The 11,294-nt window shown below is 40.8% G+C and overlaps 1 protein-coding gene across 2 annotated transcripts in view; it reads right to left on the bottom strand.

Annotated features, from left to right (window-relative positions):
- Nucleotides 1-2,174: 2,174 nt before the first annotated feature.
- LOC111966193 (inositol 1,4,5-trisphosphate-gated calcium channel ITPR1) overlaps nucleotides 2,175-11,294 on the bottom strand; it is a 157,992-nt gene continuing 148,872 nt past the window's right edge. For both annotated transcript variants that reach the window (XM_023990646.2, XM_023990654.2), the window contains 4 exons: nucleotides 8,285-8,450; nucleotides 6,390-6,550; nucleotides 5,119-5,280; nucleotides 2,175-4,787 (listed from right to left, as the gene is read on the bottom strand). In XM_023990646.2, coding sequence (XP_023846414.1) covers nucleotides 4,701-4,787; nucleotides 5,119-5,280; nucleotides 6,390-6,550; nucleotides 8,285-8,450 — 576 coding nt within the window. In that variant the 3' untranslated portion in view covers nucleotides 2,175-4,700. The remainder of the gene's footprint in view (nucleotides 4,788-5,118; nucleotides 5,281-6,389; nucleotides 6,551-8,284; nucleotides 8,451-11,294) is intronic.

Here is an 11,294-nt window from a genome sequence, read left to right as displayed (position 1 = left end):
TCAGTCCCTTACTCAACATTAGGGGCATGGCGCCTCTGTATAAAATGAATGACCAGAAATAAGTCCACACTGTAAATGTTATATTTGAAATATTGATGTGTGACATATTGTACCTGTCAACTAAATTGTATAAATAAATGAATTAAAATACTGCATACAGATATAGATGTTTTTTTGTTTTGTTTTTTTTTATTTCATTTTTATTTTATTTTTCACCGTTATTTTACCAGGTAAGTTGACTGAGAACACGTTCTCATTTGCAGCAACGACCTGGGGAATAGTTACAGGGGAGAGGAGGGGGATGAATGAGCCAATTGTAAACTGGGGATTATTAGGTGACCGTGATGGTTGAGGGCCAGATTGGGAATTTAGCCAGGACACCGGGGTTAACACCCCTACTCTTACGATAAGTGCCATGGGATCTTTAATGACCTCAGAGAGTCAGGACACCCGTTTAACGTCCCATCCGAAAGACGGCACCCTACACAGAGCAGTGTCCCCAATCACTGCCCTGGGGCATTGGGATCTTTGTTTAGACCATGTGATGCCCTACTGAGGGTGAAGGTTTTCACATATCTTTCAAATAGACTGTAAATAATGGATATTTTATACACATTGATTGAGAATCTGTTCAAACAGCACTCCATTTCTTGATCAACTTTGTTTCACCATTATTCTCTGCAGTCTGTGTTGCCCATAGAATAAGAATGATTCATGATTCTTCATTCTATGGCACTGGCTTCAGGTCAGCCTTTGTAGTGTTTGCCTCTGTAATGAGTGAGTCAAACCACAAACTCATTCTCACCTGGTTACTGCTCGTAAATAACAGGAACTAGTCCTGTAGCCTATGGGTGGATTAAATTAGGAGAGAATCACAATGCATCACATGCTTTGGATTCACCTTCTGCTAACACTAGCATAACTGCACGCTATATGATGTAGTTTGATTGCTYGTGGTTGACTGTTCTGCAGACAAATGCAAAAATCTGCACATACTGTAAAAAGCCCTTTTCAAATGAGGTGATCGAAAGGATGGAGTGGGTCTTTAATGGACCTCTTGGCATCATCTACTAGCACTGTTACAGAACAGTGACTGGTAATTATTTGCCGATGGCAGTCTGAATGGGGTAAGAGGACACTCACTTGACAACAGGAGCTGTGGTAAGAGAATACTTACCTAACGACTGGTCCAGGTGCCATGGCAATGGCACTACCTGACTGACCTGAAGAACCATGTAACGTTATAATGGGGASAACTATTAATACCCCTTTGAGCTCTCCAGGTTGTTCCATACTAAGAAAAGGAGACTGACGTTTTGACTCAATCTGACCCTTTTTCCCTCATCTTTATTAATTTATCGCTTATTTTAGGTATTTTTTATATTCCTGCTAAAGGGTATCTGCATTGTAGCTGTATATTAATTTCATCTTCTACTGCTTAGTTTTATTTTCTTCAGTCTTCTTACTGTATTGGGATATCTGCCATTTTCTGTATTGTCCTGAAACTTTTGGAACTCTTTCAATAAAGCAACCTAAAAAACAGCAGGAGATAAACTGCAGGGCATTTCCTAAATAGTATTAAAGTGAGAGAGCCTCCAGAGGACATTTCACACTATCTGGTGGCATTCCCCTGCTTCCTGTGTGTCAGAGGACTCATTCAGCTCTGGCTGCAGTGAGCAGCACTGCATGAATGGCACTACTCTAGTCATAAGTGGATAACCAGTTATGTGCATCGCATGATACACATTTAACAGCACACAACAATCTAGCCCGTGTCCGTCGTTAATGCCTCATTCACTTCTAATTAGTGGGGAGAAATCACCTCCTATACAAGCTTCATCATGATGMCTCTATCTATGAAAAGCTAAAGAACTTAGAAGAACAAATCTCAGACTATATAGTATGTTCTCTAAAATGCTTATGTTAGAGAGGTTTTTCCATCCATGTGACCTGACGAAGACAAACTCTGGGACCTAGTTGTAGACTATAGGGCTCAGAGTTTTCCCTGGTCAGGTGAAGTGTTCAGGAAAAACTCCTAACCTAGTAAAAAGAGTAATGGACCAACTATTGATCATTGGGGGACACCAATCATTAGATTCTGATACTGATTCTGTGTAATACATGTCACAATTCTTCTCTCTGTGCTGTTATATTCCATACAGATAGACAGAGGGTGATTTTTTTCACACATCTTTATTAAATAGACTTTTAAAGAATGGAATGTACATTTTAGACAGCTTGTTTTATATAGTAGTATTAAAGGCTTAAATGAGACTTTGGTCAAACAGCACTCAAAATCTTTTATATTAGTACTCTGATTTCTTAACATGAACACTGCAATCAAACCAGGACACCTCTCTTCACGGAAGGCCCTTCACAAAACAAAGTGACAAGTAGACTTAAGAAACTAGCGATAATAACAAAAATCAGCACTGAATTGATAGTAGAAAATGATGAAAATATAAGAGACTGTCAGAATGTCATTCAGTGCCAACATATCAAAACAAGGAGAAAAAAAACATTCTCACTTAGTTGTTTAGTGTGCTCCCAATGTATGACATAAGCAATACCAACACTTTTACATGTGGTGACGTCTTCAGTGTGACTCCTTCTTGGCTTTCCACATCAACTGCTATATGGGTGTACACCCCCCTCATAGTGCTCAAGTACATACCAGTGCTCACAAGAACCATCTTCAGGGGACGTACAAACAGGCAAATACACTTCAGGAGCCTGAGGACATCACAAATACATAACCTCAAACATATGCCTCATTCTTAAAGCTTCCTGTAATGTTCAGATACCTTCGAATCCGAATATAAGAAAATAAACATATATAGTATATATGCACACAAACTCATATAAAGTGTTTGAAAGCCAACACTCCTGGCTTTAGCGAAATACCCATGCTGTGCCAATGGATTTTGGGTTGAATTATCTTTTGACAAACATATATAATTGTCTCATTTGTGGGACAACATTGGTCTAAATATATTGAGGAAAAAAATCGTAAAGGTGATCACAACTCTATTCCACCATTATTTTATATATAAAAAATTATAAGAATTCCATCTCCCTCAGACATTATGTACACATAAAACAAATTTGTGGTTGCATATTGTAAAGTATTCATATCGCACCTCGTACAAAAATAAGATATTCATTATTGTTTGCCCACCAGGTTTCAAACACAAAACAACAGGAAAACATCCTTCAACACGAGTGTCCCAGTGCTCTCATGAGTCCTATTGTGCAATTGTCTGAGACTTCAAGTTCACCAAATACATCAAGGCCATGGGAGAGCAGAACCATTGTCACCCATTCCAAGTGGTGAGGAAGATGGACAAGGCATTAAGGKTAGTATGACAACCTAAGGCATATTCACTTTTTACGACCTAAACTAACATAACTGGTTCCTTCTTCTTAAGTTCAAGGGCACTCTGGCACACTCCATATATTCCCCATCCACACACTCAAACTCATGTGCACTATGCACAGTACATACTCAGTACACTACATGCATATACCCCATCTCCTAATGTGTACTAACTTCATAACTTAGTGTTGATTAAAGGGGAAATCTGCAGTTGCTACATCCATTTTTAGACTCCTATATTAATGGTATAAACCCATTGACTTTTGAAGAATATGACTTATAAATACCTCATGAGCTTAGTACCCCAACGGTCGTAAAGAGCCCAAAATATCAGATTGTTTTACTCCAATGTTTGTAAACAATATAAATGTAAACAAACACTGTGTAGCCTCAAAACATACATTTGATATCATTGATGGTCAGTCCTTGAATCCATAGCCCTGTCTATGAATTTAAGAGAGGTTACATTTCTCCAGGCCCATAGATGCAGTAAAGAGGTCAATGGAATGCAGATGGTGGGGGATAGAAGGATGCTGGATTGGCGCAAATCCAACAAATCTGATCTAGCAAAGTGGATATTCGTCAAATCCGTCATGATTTATGCATTGTAACAGGCCCACAATGTGCTTACTAAAGTGCCATTTGGATATATTTGGCTGTTTTCGCCTCATAATATTTAGAAATAGTCCCTTTTCAGGTTTAGAAGAAGCTACTGCTAAACGCTAACTACTGTTCGTATAAGCTGGCAGCATAGCTAGCATACAGAAATCAGTGGGGGTAGTCAAAGTCCTTTTTAACTGTAATGCAGTTGATTCGAGACAATGACATAAACAAGTATTGGGGTTGACAGCCATACAAGCATTATACTCAGATTTTTACCTAAACATAGTGTGAAATACACATGTAAACAATAGCTTAAATTTAGGCTAATTTTGATTGAGGCAATGAGGGGATTTGGGATCTTTCCCCCACGCGTTTCAGTGGCATTTCTATTGTTTTGGTCAAGTTTGATTGACCTCTTTACCGCATGTATCCCTCAGCTTTTTACCAAAACAGAGTTGGGGTGGCAGCTTTGATATTGTTTCAACTGCAGATTGGCCCTTTAAGGCATTCTGCACACATTCACACATAAATCCCTTCATACACATAAAGCCCATAGTAGTGTCAGGGACACTATAAACTTTGGCATACTCCTGTACCCTTCGTAGATTGTCAGAAAAATAAGTTCTTAGACACTTTTAAGGTCGGCCTCTCCTTTGTGTGAGTGGTCCTGGGTTAGGGTTAGGGTCCTGGGAGGTGGTGGGTGTTTCCACAACGGTCCTCCTCAGGCTGGCTGCTGGGGGTTGACATTCATGTGAGGGGGGTGGCCCAGGAGCCCAATCCTCTGCTTCTGTTTCCTCTGCTCCGTCATCTGCCAAGGGGGTTGGGGGTAGGAGGTGTGACAAGGGTTATAAACTCTGAGAACCCACTCCACCCATCACATCCAACCCCAACTCCACAAACCTTTCTCCACAACCACTCAACAGCCTGGAGCAGTGAGATTCAAACATACCTTCTAGTCAATTCAAAATGGCCCCTATCCACAGGCACTTGTAAATATAGAAGGATTGGATCAGTTTAATAAGCAATAGTAACCTATCCAGTCATCTCAGATCTATATGAATGCCAAGCCAATTAGCTGTTGGGAGACAATGGGGGATTTGACAGACATCTCTCTGTGTGTCTCTGTGCAGATGACTCACCTGCTCCTTGAGTTCCGTGAGCTGTCCTGACAGGTTACACACCAGCCTCATGGCCGACTCCAGCTTCTCCTGCAGGTTCCTGATCTCGTTCTGCTCGCCCTCCGCATCACTGCTCACCAGCGACATTGCACGCATCCGTGGGAACCAGTCCAGGTTGTGCTCCTGTAAATAAGAATTTGCTCTTAGTTGCACAACTGAATGCATTCAAATGACATGGGTCTTCCATGTTTAACCCAACGCCTCTGAATCATAGAAATGCGTTGAAGGCATTGAAACATAAGAGAAAGGGTTAGCAACAGAATCCTCCCTTGTACTGTATTTGTGTTCTACACTTTGATTTGAATAGGACACCAAAAGGTATGATGACCAAAAATAACAATGTACACCGAACATTAAAACCTATGACTCTCTAAGAGCTGATTAATGGCATCTCAGGTCTATCATAAAGGAATACAATAATTAACCCCATTCCCTTTCAAGTGTTTTCATTGTCACAGCTTAATCTGTTTTGGGGTTTGACAACAGTTAAGTCTTGTACCTCTGCATTTCTGTTTGTCTCATCCTGTGAGATCACAATGTGTGTGAGAGGGTGGCAGGTAGCCTAGCGGTTAAGAGTGTCGGGCTAGTAACCGAAAGGTCGCTAGTTTGAATCCCTGAGCCGACTAGGTGAAAAATCTGCCGATGTGTCCGTGAGCAAGGCACTTAACCCTAAATAGCTCCTGTAAATCGCTCTGGATAAGAGCGTCTGCTAAGTGACTAAAATGTAAATGTGTGTCTGTCATCCAGTGTGTTTGTGTCATTCAGTCACTCAGTGTCATTCAGTGTGTACGTGCCATCTCTGTCAGTTGAGGGCGGAAGGGCAAATAGCTACGTTGAGGCGTGTGTGTGTATGTGTCACGTTCTTCTCTCTGACTCAGTACACACTACATACACACAACTACGTACACACAAGGTCAACAGAGGAGGCATTTAGGTGCTGAAAGGAGAGTCAGGGAGGATAAATATGCGGCCAAGGTCAGCAGCTAGTCAAGGGATTTACCTGAACAAACAACAACTCTATATAACAACTCTATATATCACAACTATAATACAGTATACCCTAACCATGCAAACTTCAGTCTACCCCCAGGATAGGATGCATGTTGTAGTGTACCCTATGCACTCATGTAAGTGGGGCAGCCTGGTTATATGCTGTATCAAATGACCTGTCAGACATTGTGGTTTGAGTCCAGAGCCAGCAAAGGCCTGGTGTGTGTTTGTGTGTCTGTCACCTTGATCATCTCAGCGACGTAGCTCTCGGGGCCGGTGTACTCTGTGGAGTCCTTCACCTTGACCAGCACTATGAAGAACAGGTAGTGCCACATGTTGTGCTCCTCCTTGATGTGCTCCTCAAATGTCACCGTCTTGTTGTCAAACTTGTCTCTCTCCAGACCTGTGAGTAAATAAAACACACACACACACACACACACACACACACACACAGGAATGCTGTCAATTAGGTCAATATGACAGAAGACCTGGTGAATGCTAGGGGTATTATTAATAAGGGTTCTAGGATAAACTAGGGGTTTGTTGCAACTTTAATGGGTTACAGAGTTAATGTTTACAGTTAATTCATTGAGCTGTATCTACAGATATTTTCTTTAGTTATTTACATATGTAATTGTATTAGAATTTGTGTGTTGGAGATTGAGAGAACTACATACATATTTTGTTGTATTGGTTAGTATTGGATTACGCTTTTGACTGCAAGTTCCAGAATGCCTTGCGACAGGAAGTTTAAAGAGAACGCGGCAGTTATGTACAAGTGACAAGTGATTATCCTGACTTTCGCTAGCAACTTTCTTTTGTTTTGTAGAATCTAAAAGTTGTTAAATGTAACGTGAACAAGTAGTATTACTAAAAGAAGCTTTCATTTCAAACCCGACGTCCCGAGTTATTACTTTGAAGATAGTTATTCTATAGGGTTCGGGTTACGATAAAGATCGTAAATCAATTCATCGAGGGTAAGCCATTGTCGACCTTCCAAGAAAAGGAAAATGTGACTTCCTGAAAGCAGAGGAGCACTTTCAATCCTGTGATATAGTGTTGTGTTTAACAAGCATCTGGCAGAAGCATTTTGACCTTTCCTGTGAACAAAGAACCCTCTCTCAGTCTGATGACTAAACAACATTAGTCTTCCTGGACAGACTGGCCATATTCCCAGAATCTCCAAAATATGAAAATGATCATGTGAATTTAAGGAATGTGTGGGAAAGTGTTGTCATTTTAGATTTGATCTAACTAGGCAAAATCCTCCGACACCTGTTTAGGTCCTGCTACTACAGTAGGTGTATTGTCATTGAAGTAAAGAATAGGGATTCTATTCATGGACATACTGTATACTGGAAGAGGAACAAAAGGCAAGTCTGACTGTTACTTCAGCGGCTGAGAGGAGGACCAGGTCAATGGCTTGAGGAACCACCTCGCGCAMTGTGATGGGATACCATCTTTCTAATCTCTCTCCCGTCTCTTCTTTGTCTCCGTTCCCCCCAGGAAACCATGGCGATGGTGAACCACTCTGGTCAGGCCTCATCTAACGCATGTGAGTCATAGACCAGCTCCACATACATACAGCTCAGAAACAGATCAGGGCCTGTGCCTGGAAAACTGATCCAAGATCATACTGTGTGAGAACTGGCCCTGGACTAATTATATCTGCTGCCCACTGGGCCCCCACTACTTGACTGCCTGAGAGAGAATAAATGCGTGATGGGCAGGAAGGAATCCTCCATGACTCAGTCTTCTAGAGAAAGAGGGAGGAAAGAGGTGATGCAAGCAGTAAACTAACATTCATACAGGAAGGTCAAGCTAAGGACGTGTCTGCAGAACTTGTGCTTACTCATGAGGGTGTGTGTGTGTGTGTGTGTGTGTGTATATGTGTGTCTGTACTACCTACACACTCCGGTCATGCTCAACCACCGTGACACCATGTAGTTTATTTAGAAATAGAAAAAAGTAACCATTTAAGATTATCTTGTAAAGTAGAACTAAATTCTGCACGAATCTGCCAATTTTCTACTAACAAACTGAAAACAAAACTATTCAGACTAAATGTCTACCCCAGTAAAATGGCTAGTAGTTCTGTTCTTCTCAGGCTAGAGACAGTGCAGCTATTTCTCCTCACCACAGATGAAGCAGGTGGTCTTCAAGACCTCTTCCTTCTTCTGTTTCTCACTCCTCAGGTCTGCAAAGGTATCGATGATGACTCCGAAGATGAGGTTGAGGACAATGATGATGACCATGAAGAAGAAGAGCAGGTCGTAAATCACCCTGGCCGCAAAGAGAGGCTCCTAGAAAGAGAGAGGGGGGGATTTGAGGGAGAGGAGAGGTTATAACTTATAATACATGTTAGGAAGCATTATAAACTCCAGGTCACGACATGTACTGTACAAGGGCTGTGGAGGTCACGAAATTTCAGCTGGTGATTGTCAAGCAAATAACTGGTCGGTCTCACAGTAATTGACCGTTAATTAACAAACACATGTAGCATCTCCTGACTTCCACACATAGCCTACAAGCCACTGATGCAGACATTTGAAACATCTACATTTTACAAGTCTAATAAATCCATGTAATATAGCCCACACCTGCACAATAAATCTATTATTGATTTTAGACAGGTCTAAAGAAACATAATATGAAGAAAAAGTAGTCTATTTCAGAAGAACAGAATAGCATACTCTGAGTTTTCCTTATGTTAGGTCCTTATCTGGCTATGCCAAATGACTGTGGGCTACACTAGTTCATTTAGCAGACAAGATTTGGTTAGAATTCCATGGCATTATTTTATAGTATGAAGAACACAATTGAACAAACCTGAATAAAATAGAAAGGATATTTTAACGAACAGCAAAAGCACTAGCCTATGTCAATCTACTATCCCCATAKTACAAAAGTCGACCTATTCTATTCTGAGAAATAAATATTCCAAACATAGTCCAAACATAATTTGCGATAGATCCCAAATGAATACAACCACTAGCATCAAAAAAGCTTTTTTACGCAGTGTGGCTGACGCAACAGATCAGAACATTTAGCTTAAAATGTTCATAAACTATTAGGCTATTTCTTCACATTATAAGCGTAGCAATGCGCACATGGTAGTAGGCTATAAGCACGAATGTTCCATTGGCGGAAAATGCCATGATCAAAAAGGACCGGAAATGCAATTATGCATGTAATGCTTTTATTATAAAAGGTGCATTTTTAATGGTGAAAATTATCTTCCCCAAACTTGAAACTCTGCTAGTTAGGCTAAACACCTCTTGTAAAGCGGATTAATGTGCTTAATTTTAAGTTATTTGGACAAACCTTATCAAAACATATAGGCGTTTGGGCTAGGCTACATGATTTGTGCGACTATGATTAGAAAAAGTCGCAGGTGGTGTGCTCAGGCTTCCTATCACTCAGAAGTTATATAGCAAGCTAAGGTGACAACAATGCCTGCCATGGATGTTTCCCAGTTGCTTTGAATGTTCAAAATCCTAGTGTAAGAACACTTTTAAAGCCTCGAAGGATAAGGTGATCCAACTTTCAAATCAAATCCTTTTTGGCTAGCCAAGGCTGTCAACTAAGTTAGTTAACTAGGTAGCTGTTCAGCTTTCCAGCACATTCACTTATTTGTTTGTAAACAATTAACAAGCTAATTAGCTACCACATGTTCTTGTCAAACTGTCAACAGAGTAACTAGCTAGCAACAACAATGCCAAACAACAGTCTAAAAACCACTTGAGGGCAAATAAATCAGATGTGACTGTTCAGACACAAGTCACATCGCCAGGAATCAGATTTGTATCTGATGTCAAACCACCTACAAAGGTGGTTTGATATGTGGCTTGAAATATTCGATTCCATGTGCTTTTTGGCTGTGCATATCCATTGAGTTGGATATGCAAATAAATGGGATTTTAGTCACTTCAAACTGCCAATGTCAACACAGCTATAGTGATGGCCCGGGATGTGTTCATTTGAGTAAACAACTAAAAACATTTAAAAACATTTTGCAATGGAAAGTGGAAATTCGTTATTAGACAGGTCCAGGTAGTCCCTCTTCGTTTCAGTCCGTTTCTTCCATTTGGTGCCTATAATGAACATGGCCCAGGCTTTTACATAAAGGCAGAACGGGAGCATTGGTTATGAACAGGGGTATAGCCTAATCTGCCATGTATCATGTGTGTTGATGTGAAACATAAGAACACAAGTGCAAGYGGCCAGATGCCACACTATTACAACAACAAGAAACAGTTACGCAAACAGGCTATAATGTCGGTAACCTAACACAGGCTCTTCTCTCTTCCAGCACCTCTTTTGGACCGTAACAAGCATTTTATAGMTCAAGAGGCAAAGATTAAAATGTTCTGCACCATAAAACCTCTGGAAAACTTTAGAAAAGCTATAGATTTCAGAGTTTCTGGATGAAGCTTTTTTTTATAAAGAAACAAAAACAGACATTCATTTCAAATGTAGGCTACAGGTCAAATGATCTTCTTGGGAGGCACCTAGTGTGTGTGTACCAGTTTATGACAGGAGCAGACTTTCTCCACGATGTTCTATGTCATCAGCCCTGGTCTGACAGAGTTCAGAGAAAAGCTATTTCCAGACCCTACTGATTCCCACACAGGGAAGAAGGCCAAGCAGATGGAGGGGGTTCTGAGGAAATTATTGCAAAACCTCAATGTGGGGTTGGGGGTAGGCCCATGACCACCGCAAATGACTGCTGATGGCACTCCCCCAGAATCTACCTCCATCCCACCGTATCGAACTGCCCYGTTTCACCCCTCAGAACGCCTCTTCCCCAGAGCTAAACAACCGTATCAAGTTCTGCACATGTGTTAAATAATGCATAAATCAGTCTACCGGTAGCCTATGTTGAATGTATTTTAAGACATGATCTTGGTTTTATATGGTCTGTAACTTCCCATCAATTGATGTAACCTATGTTGTAGCTAGATACTGACATAGTTTGTACAACATGTCGATCATGTTGTTTATAGTTGCAGCACACAAGAAGTTTGTACAACATGCTTTTACTGTATATAACACATGTGCAGAAAGTACAGTTGTTTAGCTACAGGAAGAGGTGTCCAGAGAATCCGGTTACGCAGCCACTCCAGTCTATATACCAGCAGCACTTT

This window comes from Salvelinus sp. IW2-2015, linkage group LG1, assembly GCF_002910315.2.
Source record: "Salvelinus sp. IW2-2015 linkage group LG1, ASM291031v2, whole genome shotgun sequence".
Classification (NCBI taxonomy): domain Eukaryota; kingdom Metazoa; phylum Chordata; class Actinopteri; order Salmoniformes; family Salmonidae; genus Salvelinus; species Salvelinus sp. IW2-2015.
This window is presented reverse-complemented; position numbering and strand designations above follow the sequence as displayed.